Source organism: Alosa pseudoharengus, unplaced genomic scaffold, assembly GCF_046254945.1.
Source record: "Alosa pseudoharengus isolate Yale_2024_CS ecotype anadromous, Long Island Sound unplaced genomic scaffold, YU_APseudo_1.1 YU_APseudo_1.1_scf_21, whole genome shotgun sequence".
NCBI classification, from domain to species: Eukaryota; Metazoa; Chordata; class Actinopteri; order Clupeiformes; family Clupeidae; genus Alosa; species Alosa pseudoharengus.
The window spans coordinates 31,553,774-31,565,074 of NW_027468674.1; the positions used below are offsets into that span (position 1 = coordinate 31,553,774).

General features: G+C 42.5%; 1 protein-coding gene across 2 annotated transcripts; it reads right to left on the minus strand.

The window, feature by feature from the left end:
• Window positions 1–390: 390 nt before the first annotated feature.
• luc7l (LUC7-like (S. cerevisiae)) lies at window positions 391–10,124 on the minus strand. Of its 2 annotated transcripts, XM_076298631.1 has the most exons (11): window positions 9,932–10,053; window positions 8,428–8,498; window positions 7,057–7,151; window positions 6,870–6,968; window positions 6,657–6,767; window positions 6,421–6,564; window positions 6,104–6,280; window positions 5,269–5,357; window positions 2,695–2,724; window positions 1,724–1,870; window positions 391–1,480 (listed from the first exon to the last, which is right to left on the minus strand). In XM_076298631.1, exons 2-11 carry the CDS (start codon window positions 8,483–8,485, stop codon window positions 1,297–1,299), a joined length of 1,134 nt encoding a protein of 377 aa, XP_076154746.1. In that variant the 5' UTR covers window positions 8,486–8,498; window positions 9,932–10,053; the 3' UTR covers window positions 391–1,296. The 2 variants fall into 2 exon arrangements, with proteins under 2 accessions (XP_076154746.1, XP_076154745.1); XM_076298630.1 differs by lacking the exon at window positions 8,428–8,498 and having other exon boundaries at window positions 9,932–10,124.
• Window positions 10,125–11,301: the final 1,177 nt, after the last annotated feature.

An 11,301-nucleotide genomic window follows, 5' to 3' on the forward strand; every position in this document is an offset into this window, starting at 1 on the left:
TTTTTTTTAAGCAGTTTTCAGATTACATTATGTGCTTACACAATTGCAAAGGGGAATGTTTTCAGTTAGCTTTTTAAAATTATATCAGATTTGTAAACAGAATGTGCCTTTGCAACATTGATTGCTGATAATGGGCAATGTAGATGTTGCATTACATATCAGCCATTTCTTTCTACAACAGTTGAGAACCCTTTTGCATCACAGGCGTCCCACCAATCATACTCTAGTCTAATTGGAGACCTTACATTTAGGCTTTCCTTTAAAAGCCTCTGTCAAGTAGTTAATTACTCCTTCTGAATTTTACCAATGTGGAGACACATACATCCAACATTCTCAGCAGGTCTAAATTCCTTTGCAATACAGACACAGAAAATAAAACAGAACGTCTCATTTCCATTCACAAAGTAATTTAATTATTTTGAACAGGAATCATAATGTTTTATTTAGTTAAAATAAAAAAAAGAAACCAGGAAATGCAATCTTCAATATGCTATCATGAATGCGGTCATATATATGTAATTCATTTGCTTTATCATAAGCCTACAGAGACTATGATACATACGTCTGACCCACCTCACTGGTACTGGCAGGATATCCATAAACATTACAGCAAAAAGCAAAGAGAAACAGGACAGTTTTCTCTACATCCCAATGGACATTATACACACAGAACAGAAACAGATATGATCCTTCCAGAAATTTACTCAAAGAAGTTCCCAGGGATTTTATTTTAAAACTAGTCATTCATACATATGAGGGGGAGAAAAAACAAGAAAAAAACAAAAAACACAACGTAACAGGATGAAAGCGGTTTTAGGTCCAATACTTAAGAGGAATCTGAAAAACAGGGCAAAAACGTGAAATGTAGATGTTGTGTAAAAGGAAGATGGCTACGATTTGAAACGCCAAATAATTACAAACGTCCCCATTTTGCCTTCATAATAACTGATGTCCAGAGAACTGACTGAGTGTTTACAATATTGACAAATAACAGACCCATGTAGACCCACATAATTTTTTTAGTAGGGCAGTAAATTATGGGGAGAAATCAAAGGCAGCATAGAAGGAGCAGAAACAGGGTACTGACTATACGATCAGCAGGATGATGGGAAGGGGGTCAGGCTGCTGCAGGGCTCTGTGCGTGCATGTGTGTGTGTGAGAGAGAGAGAGTGTGTGTGTGTATGGTTGGGTGTGTGAGAGTGAGAGTGTGTGTGTGTGTGTGCGTGCGCGCATGTGTGTATGTATGGTTGGGTGTAATCCATGGTAGCACTTGCGTATGAGTGTTGTTCCACTATCTCAGATCTCGCCAGCCTCTCTGTCGTCACGGCGGTCCATCTTCCCGTTCATGCTGTCCTGGTGACGCTCCGATGAGCCACGTCTCCGATCACGGTCACGTGACCGATCGCGGGACGATGGCTCGCGGGAGGAGCGGTCACGAGAAGCACGGTCCCGAGAAGAGCGCTCCCGATCCCGAGATGACCTGTAAGTGAAATAAAACACTCTTCACCTGCATGTAGTGATATTTCAGATGAAATATCCTATACGGAAAATATCCTTCGATTCCATCCTATGTGTGTATGCAAGGAGTTAATGTACAATTACATTCAAGGGAGCTGACTTGAACTGTATATTCCTTGAAATAAGTAGAAATATACTGAGAGAAGTCCACAAAAACACCGTGCTTTTTTTGCTGCTAGGAGCCAGATGAGGGAGCGCTACGTACTTGTGATGGTGATGTGACCTGGACTGTGACCTGGATCGGCTCCTGTGGCGACGGCGGCGCTCGCGGTCTCGAGAGGGTGAACGGGTGCGGCGCTTCTCTCGGGACGCTGATCGGGAGTGCCTCCTACGCCTCTCCCGGGAGCGAGACCTGGGATACAAAATCACTACAATTAAACCTACAGGCTCTTTTCTGCTAAACCTGAAGGTAGCCTAGACCAGATATTGTTCAAACTAAGGGCCAATGAAACTGCTGCTCCACGGCGCCCTAACTGCAGAGGACAAATGATGCTTACTGCTTCTATCACTCGTGGCACCACAGATTGATAGAAAAAGAAAAGGTTTTCTGATCAGGAAATATAAGTATAAGTATATATACTCTTTTGATCCCGTGAGGGAAATTTGGTCTCTGCATTTATCCCAATCCGTGAATTAGTGAAACACACTCAGCACACAGTGAACACACAGTGAGGTGAAGCACACACTAATCCTGGCGCAGTGAGCTGCCTGCTACAACAGCGGCGCTCGGGGAGCAGTGAGGGGTTAGGTGCCTTGCTCAACGGCACTTCAGCCGTTCCCACTCGTCGGGGCTCGAACCGGCAACCCTCCGGTTATAGGTCAGGAGTGCTAACCAGTGGGCCACGGCTGCCCCAAAAGCAACGTGTCCCGTGTGAGGATAATATTAATGTGAGGACATATGCTCGGTAATTCAGTCTCAAACAGAGGCATAACAGAGGTGGGTAGTGGTATGAGCGCTCATTCAATGAGACCAGCTGCAGATAACATTAGTAGGCTAAGAAGCAACAATATTTAATATTTACAATTAAGTGTTTATTAGGCCCACCATTCTAAAATCATGGAGACAGGAAACATGCAACCAAATTAACTGATGTTATGCTCCAACATATGCATTAGAACATCTAGATTAGAGAACATCCGAATTAAACATGTCTGACAACACACACACACACTCACCTTTTGCGTTCACGGCTACGTGATCTGGTCCTACAAAAGAAGACAATCTTATCAGCACATGCTTTAAGTTGATGGAAGATAATCCCTTGTGGTTGTTAGCCACAGCACAGTGCAAGTGGCTGGTACAGTCCTTCAGCCCCATTCCTGTCCATATTAAAGTTCCTTTGCTCACATTGCTCCAGCATTACTGAGTGGAGCAGCACAATCGTGCACATTCTATTTGTTAGACACATATTAGGCACAGTTGTAATGTGTTGTAATATACCTAAATAACTTCACAATTCACAATATTTACATTTACATTTATTCATTTAGCAGACGCTTTTTAACCAAAACAACCTACACGTCAATTATACTAGATGTACCGCAGAGCGGTACAAAATATGACCGCCGCCCAGTCCAGCACATTTTTTCCACAAAAAGAAATCACGCTGAAAGGCCTATATGATTCTAACTGTCTCACTAAATTGCATTATCCACACTCAATTCTCACTGGTATCTGCTAGACAACAAGTACCAAAAAATGATTAGTTCATAGATTTCACATGTAAAATTCATTTTATACAACCCCATCTCCATCTTGCCTGTTCATAATTATGAGAAATTCTTGATTGTTTGTGTTATGTTTATGTTATGTGTGTGGGTGTGTGTGTGTGAGTGAGTGTGAGTGTGTGTGTGTGTGTGTGTGTGTGTGTGTGTGTGTGTGTGTGTGTGTGTGTGCGTGCCTGCGTATGTGCCTGTGCATGGAAGCGTACATATGTCTACTGTGTGAGTATGTGTCATGATTACTGTGAATGTGTGTGTGTGTGTGTATCTGTTTGTGCACATGTGTGCACATGAACTGGGTTAACATGACCCCTGGAGGCAAATATACGGAAAAAATGGTCATCCTAGGCCCTACAGTTCTCAAGATATTCACAGAGAACTGTGTCTGGCCTACCCTCCTTTCGGGGGGTCCAGTCCAGCGGGGGGGCTACAGATCAAAACGAAAAATGACAGTTCCATGCTATCCATGTGGGGGTACATGCCCACCAAGTTTTGTGTACCCCGGTCTTTCAGTGTCCCGGGAATCCTTGTTGGTGTACGTCACTAAATGTACACATAAATTGTTTTATTGTAAGGCCCCCCATGAACGAAAGTACACAAAATTTGGCATGCATTCGGAGGGTGTCATAATGATCCTACACTTTCAATTTCGTGCAGTTTTGACCATGTCAGCCAGAGATATTGTGATGAACACACCTAATTTTTTGCTTTTTAATTTTTAACTAGGTGGCGCTATACATGAAATAAGTGGTAATGGGATGGGTTGACATGGCCCCTTGAGATCAACATACAAAAAAAAGGTGGACCTCCTAGGCCCTACGGTTCTCGAGATATTCACAGAAAACTGTCTCCGGCCACCTACAGGCCAGTTGGTGTATAGTAACATAAATTAATTTATTGTGTGGCCCCCCATGAACGGAATTCCACGAAACTTGGCGTGCATTCAGAGGGTGTCATAATGATCCTACACTTCCAATTTCGTGCAGTTTTCACTATGTTAGGTCACAGATACCTGCGATTACAACACCTCATTTTTACTTTTTTGTGTTTAACTAGGTGGCGCTATACATGAAATGAGTGGTTATGGAATGGGTTGACATGGCCCCTTGAGATCAACATACAAAAAAAAAAATGGTCCTAAACCCTACGGTTCTCGAGATATTCACAGAAAACTGTGTCTGCCCTACCCTCCTTTCGGGGGGTGCAGTCCAGCGGGGGGGCTACAGATCAAAACGAAAAACGATGGTTCCATGCTATCCATATGGGGTTACATGCCCACCAAGTTTCGTCTACCCCGGTCTTTCAGTGTCCCGGGAATCATTGACAGAAATTTGGACATGCGAAAAAATAAATAAATAAATAAATAAATAAATAAATAAAAAAATAAAAAAATAAATCTGACTAAACCTATATGACCGCCGCTTCGCTGCGCGGCGGTCATAATTACTAGGGCCTTTGTCCCCGGAGCAACTTGGGGTTAAGTGCCTTGCTCAAGGGCACAACAGTGGAAGCAACTTTTCAGGCTACTGCCAGCTCCTTAACCACTACGCTACGACCGACTCCAAACAATACGTATTATACGGAACTGTTTCAGTGCCAATTTGCATTTGCAGCATATACAGCTACTGTGCTGAGGAAATCACTCAGTGAGAACACGCCGTGACCCCAATATTTGCTTATTCATTGAAATGTCACACAGAGCAAGTGTAACGGATGCCAGCTAGCTTAGCTGTGCTTGTGGAACGCTAGTAAACCTCACTCCCCGACGCCTCAAGAGTGCTGCTGGCATGCAAGCCAGTAGCCTGGGCTATTGGGCTACACAATGAAGCAGAAATCAGTAGAGATCTTGTGAAACATGACGGAAGTTGACCTAAAATAAGAGTTTGGCATCTAAGAACGGTAAAAGATTCAAGGAAAGAGTATCACTTCAAACAAATGAATGTACTGAAAACCTCCTTGTCTGTGCAGCTATTGATTTCTTCCACTGTTTGGACATAGAGGGGAAACGGGTCTGATCCGGCTCCTTACCTCTTCTTCATCCTCTCTTCGCGTTCCCGCTCTTCTCTTCTCTTCAGTCGCTCCTGGTTCCTCATCTCCTGCTTTAGCAGGACTGTTTTCTGTATGAACATACAAAATAAATTTTATATGTATAGTATATATACTTTTTTGATCCCGTGAGGGAAATTTGGTCTCTGCATTTAACCCAATCGGTGAATTAGTGAAACACAAACAGCACACAGTGAGGTGAAGCACACACTAATCCCGGCGCAGTGAGCTGCCTGCTACAACGGCGGCGCTCGGGGAGCAGTGAGGGGTTAGGTGCCTTGCTCAAGGGCACTTCAGCTGCGGCCCACTGGTCAGGGCTCGTAACGCACGTCCAGAGTGCTAACCAGTGGGCCACGGCTGCCCGTAAAATATATAGCACACTTCTACGTTTACAACAGTGTTGCAGTTTTGAAGACCTGCAAAAGTTTCTTTTGTGCATTCAGTGCCTGCATTAGGCCCAAATGTATGAAATACCAAGACACTTTTTTTGAACATTTATATGGTGACAGAATTTAGGTGAATATCCATAATCTTGGTAAACATAAGTTCCACAATTTTTGCAAGCCCCTGATGATCACTGATATGAAGTTAAACATAGTAATATATCTTAAGAAGTTGCATGGAACTGACTAACTTTGTTGACAGTATAGGACATCTCATCAAGTCACATGCGAAGCAGAGTGTTGGGGGGGGGGGGGGGGGGTTGATTAAGCAGAGATGACCGTTAGATTTACTGCTGGATTCAAGTGTCCCATTTTGGCACGGACTCACTCACAGCCAGAAACATGAGCTAGTCAGTGCCAACCTGCCGACGTACCTTCAGCGCCTCCAGTTTATCCCTGATCTGGATGAAGCCCAAGTGCAGCTTCCCTCCAAAGTGGTCGGCCAGACGACGGTCGTTGTCATGGAGGCCCAGGTAGGCAGAGCACACCTCACACACCCGTAATTTCTGCTGCTGGAAGCTAGACGCCGGCATGGAGTTCCTATATTCTTCCTGTGGGAGTGGAAGAGTGCGTAAACATTGATTTGTACTGCAACGAGAAAGCCATTCTCATGCATTACTCTAGGTAAAGTGTTAAGTGTCTGTAAAATGTTACATGCATGATCGATGGGAGATATGTCTTCTCTTCTCACCTCTGCATCCTTCTTTTTGATCCGCACTTTCTCTACTTCCTGTAAAACCTTCTGAGCTTCATCTACGTTGCCCTCAGCACCCAGCTGCTCCGCCTTTGCAAGCAGTTTCCCAATCTCCTCATTCAGCTCATGAACCTTCTCTGCCTGCATGAAACACAAACACACGAGTTATGGTACTTCGTTCAGTGAGTTAAGAAAAAAAACAGGACAGTGTAAAACTGATTACCAACACATACCTTGGCAGCTCCCTCAGCACTGATTTCCTCCTGTGTCTCTGCAAGCCTCTTTTTGGCCAATTCAGTCCTGCGGTCGCAATCTGCTATGAATGACTCTAGGTGATCCACAGCCTAGTAGACAACAGGACACTTTTAATGATTACTTCAAAACAAATTTAATTAATAAAATAAAAGGGTTAACATTGTTATGGCAACAATATTGACCACACTCACGTCAAGTTCAAAGAACAAATCGCGCTCCTTGGAGGCAATCTCATAATCTGCCCGCAGGGCAAGGTCATGGATTTTTGAACATTCTCCCAAATCCATGCGCTGAATGAAAAAGATCACACCAGCGATTAGTTGGCACCAATTTAAGTGACAGAGTTTCTTTATTAGCGCTAGCAAAATGAACACTCACGGTTCCAGAGAGGATGTCATGTGGACAGCAGTTCAGCAGGTGACTCTTGCACACGCGCTCGTCTGTGAATTTAACCCGCTGGCGCGTCTCATCACCTGCAAAGGCATAGGAGGAAGACATACTACAAGTCAGAACACGTGGCCACACACACACAAAACACCTATGCTCGCTCGCTCACTCACTCTCACACCGTGGTTTCATTCAGCAGCCAGAACACTGCCAAGCAGACTGGGCCCCAAGACATCTGAGCATCCCAGGAGGGGACCATAGGATAGGAGATTCCTTTATTTTAGTTCAGGGGATTGGCTGCTGGTCAATAGAGAGCATACTGCTACTTATGAAACTCATAACAAATCTCCTACATAGGGACGAAGTGTGACCAGGATGGGATATGGGGCAGACGCAAGCTGTTGCAGCTATTTGTGAGGGTGTGCATGTATGTGTGTGCACAAATCTATAGGGCCCCTGGCTAGCTGATAATCAAGTAGAGAGCACTTGAAGGCCTAAGTATAGTAGAGGGGCTCTGTAAGGGTGGCAAATACGAAGCTGAACTTCATTGTGTTGATACAACTACATGCGTGTCGGGCTACCCAAACAAACACAAATCTCTACTCTGGCTCTGGTCCTGTTCACTAGTCTGTTCTCATAAACAGGTTAAGTGTGTAGAAATGTGCAAAAAAAATGAGTTAAAATGGCTGCAGGTTTCAAAGTCAACCTGTTTTTTTAAACTAGACTGACAGAAACAGATGACACAGGGGAGGGGAGGGGTGCTACCTTTGTCTCATGACTCTCACACTCACTCAGTCCATTTAGGACATGGGTCCCTACGGCAGTTGCTCCATGGCCTCTATCAATCTCAACAGGTGTAGAGTTGAGGTAGCAAGTTTACCATTAATAACCCCTTTCATACAAAAAGAACACATTTAAGAAGTCGTAATAATGATAGGTATAGGAAAAAGGGAAAACAAATAAAAAATGTTAGTTGTATACACACTGCGAGCTTCCACTTATACTGTACCCATCAGCTTCTTCTACAGCCCAGCGAAGGGACTTTAAACCCGCTGTTGAAAAGTATAAATGGGGAAAAGAGTTCTTCCCCACACCTGCAGTGAGTGATGATACACAACAGTCAGAGAGACAACGCTCGACGGAGGAAAAGATCTGTCTTTTTTGTCTTGTCTTTATTTTTTAATGGAGGTCTCCAGAGTTCGCAGGCAACCATACTCTTATCCATCCTTCTTCTCAAGGGTTCATCCCCCTTTCTTGCTTTAGGTTTACCAATTGTTGACTTTGATAATGGCAAATTACTTGTGGTAAACAAAAGTACTGTTTGGATATTCATAACAGCTTTAAAAATCATTTGTGACTCACGGCTCGATGAACATGAGGCTTTTCTGCAACTCCCTTGCAGATTGATGTGGGCTGGCATAGATACACTGAACCTTAATAAATAAAATAAAGGGGCCACAATTGTTCAATTTGTACGAGACAAGAACGGGAAGCATTTCAATTCAATCGACTGTCAGCATTCACACAGCAACTCAAATTAATTCACACTTAACTAGGCAGGTGTGAGCAGGCAACATTAAAAAGAGGGAAAGATGTCCCTCTCAAGTCAGTCATCTTCTAGATAGTTTGTACTGAACCCTGTGCATCGGCTATGAATTTTAACATTCATGACCAAACCACATCTTGAGGCCTCAAGATATTTGATAAACTCTCTGTCTCCACCACTGCCCACGTTAATGTTTGCATCCACTACACAGGTTCCACACATTACCCTTTTTCTAACTAATTACAAAGTAACTCGAGTTTCAAACAGCTACTGTTCAAGTGACTTGAAGTGTAGATATACTGTAAAAACATTACTGATCTTAGCGTGATGTCAGGCAAACTGCTTATTAAACGATAAAAGGCATTATTCTGATATGTAGAATTGAATATTTAACTGGCTGACGTGGCATTAACTGCATATTATTATTTACAGAAATAAGCATTGATTAGAACATATTGATACTTGAAATAAGTACCAGGTCTAAAAACCTGGCATGTTTACAGTGATATTGCTGTTCAATAGCTCCCAGCACGAATGGCATCTTAACCTACTAGTCAACGCAAACATGCAACATGAGAACATGACTTCTGAGATCTAAACGGCTATGGTTAGTTCATATTGGACTCACTGACGTTCATGTTAAAATGCCTCCTGTGCAATAAAACCGCAAGATGACCATCATCCACAATTCCACCCTGATGTCGTGGTGACAAACTATAGTTCAACAAGAAATTCCCTAGTTGGAGCCACATCCATGGCCGCAGCAAACAGTCAACGTGAACGTATTCCATTAGCCGACTAATTGTGTAGCATTAGCAGGATGTTAGCAGCTAATGTCCCTGCATTTCCCTCAACAGCTAACGGTAGCACGACACCGCTGATAGTTAGCCAGTTAACATGACTAGCTAACATTAAACCACTAAAGCTACCAGTTGACTAATGGAAAATAATATAGTTACTCGTCCTTTTCAACTAAGCAAGCCACATAACGTTAGATTGGTGGCTCTAACACGGTTGGAGTACGAACAAAAATGTTGTGAAGGTAGCAGTGCTAACGTAAATACCGTTAACGTTAAGCTAACTTAGTTGTGGCTAATAACTGTGTCTGGATACAAACATTAAACCAGGCAATAACAAGAGGGTACCCAATTGTAATGTGTAAACGTCCACGTTAAATGGAATATGTGAACCTGAAATATCATCAAAAGATAGCAATGTTAAGTTACATCGTTTGTTAATGACAGTTTAACCAGCTATTAGATAAAGCCAGCTAACGTTAGCTAGTTAACGTTAGCTACCGTTCGCAGACTAGCTACTCACCATCCCTCGCAGTGCCCATTAACTGGTCGAGCAACGCTCTCATTTGAGCCTGGGCCGACATGGCGGTCACTTGGTCGCACTTCTAACACAGACAGCTCCCTATATACGTCTATGAATTTGTCTTGACGTGGATGGATCGAATGCAGAAAAAAAATCTTCAACCGTGGACAAATGTCTCCCTCACAGGCGTCGTCTCCCTGTAATGGCCTTCCTACACTGTTCTCTTCAGAGGAAGACCAAGACGGATGTGACGTCAAGAAACGTTGGCCAATCAATTCACAGAGCGCGTTTTTGTATTTCACCAGAGAATGTCAGTAGACGGGCTCTGATTTCACCTTTCTGTGTAGAGTAGACACAGAAAAATGCAAAAAAGCAAAATGTATCAAAGCAAATGTATCTGAACTTTTAGAATTTAAACTGTATAGTCATTTATATGAACACTATGCAATGCTTAGAATAATAACATTTAAAACGTGTTTTTTGTTTATTCTTCGTATCAAAACTTTTTGTAAGTTGCTTTGGACAAAAGTGGCTGACTTAAACCTACACATTTGGGTATTCCACATAGACATACATTATGTTGGCTTTATAATAATAATAATAATAATAATAATAATAATAATAATAATAATAATAGACAAAATAACGTTCAGTACTCTCTAAAATCAGATAAATATGATTTTGAAACGTTAACTTAAAAGAAAACACAAATACCTAGCCTACATAGGCTAGATCTTTTAGATTAAGAAGGCATAGGCCTAACTCACAGATCAGATGGGAAACCAAGATATTATTCTTTGTTATTCTGTTTTGTAGAGTGGGTTTTAGTGCCTACAATTAGCCAAGGAATCTTTTGCACTGACCTGATTGAACCTCTTTAGCACTGGCTTCAAACACATTCACTTTTAGTTGCCCAAATGGTTTAATTTATTGCACTTAATATGCAAACGTCTATTTCAGTGATACGTATTTAAATTATTATCTTGGTACAATTGAGCAACCAACCACATTGAAGAGTGATGGTCAACTGACGAGTTTAATGCATTTGACTTAAATTCCACTCAAAATAAATTATTTACTGGGCAAAAATATAGGCCCAGGCCTAAAGTCAGTAAGGACCATAGACTGTGTACAGTCTATGCTTAAGACAGCTGATCCAAGCAGTGATATGGCTGTAACATGGCTATGTGTAATATCCTCCTGAGAACCAATCCATAGACCTATGTCCTCTGTAGTGGACATAAGTTCTAGAAGCATACCCCTTTACCCCTTTGAGCTATTCTATCAATTCCTGTGGTCCATCCTGGACTTTCTAATGATATATCATGAGATTGGCTGGGTTGCTGGGAACCTCCTCTTCCTGGTTCTCA

What these genes read in the sequence shown, in the direction of transcription:
- luc7l (XM_076298630.1), bottom strand. Translation starts at nt 9,992, where the DNA reads ATGTCGGCCCAGGCTCAAATGAGAGCGTTGCTCGACCAGTTAATGGGC. An exon ending in AATGGGCACTGCGAGGGATG is followed by an intron (nt 7,152 to 9,931) that starts GTGAGTAGCTAG and finishes ATGCCTTTGCAG; the next exon opens with GTGATGAGACGCGCCAGCGG. An exon ending in ATTTGTTCTTTGAACTTGAC is followed by an intron (nt 6,768 to 6,869) that starts GTGAGTGTGGTC and finishes GTTGTCTACTAG; the next exon opens with GCTGTGGATCACCTAGAGTC.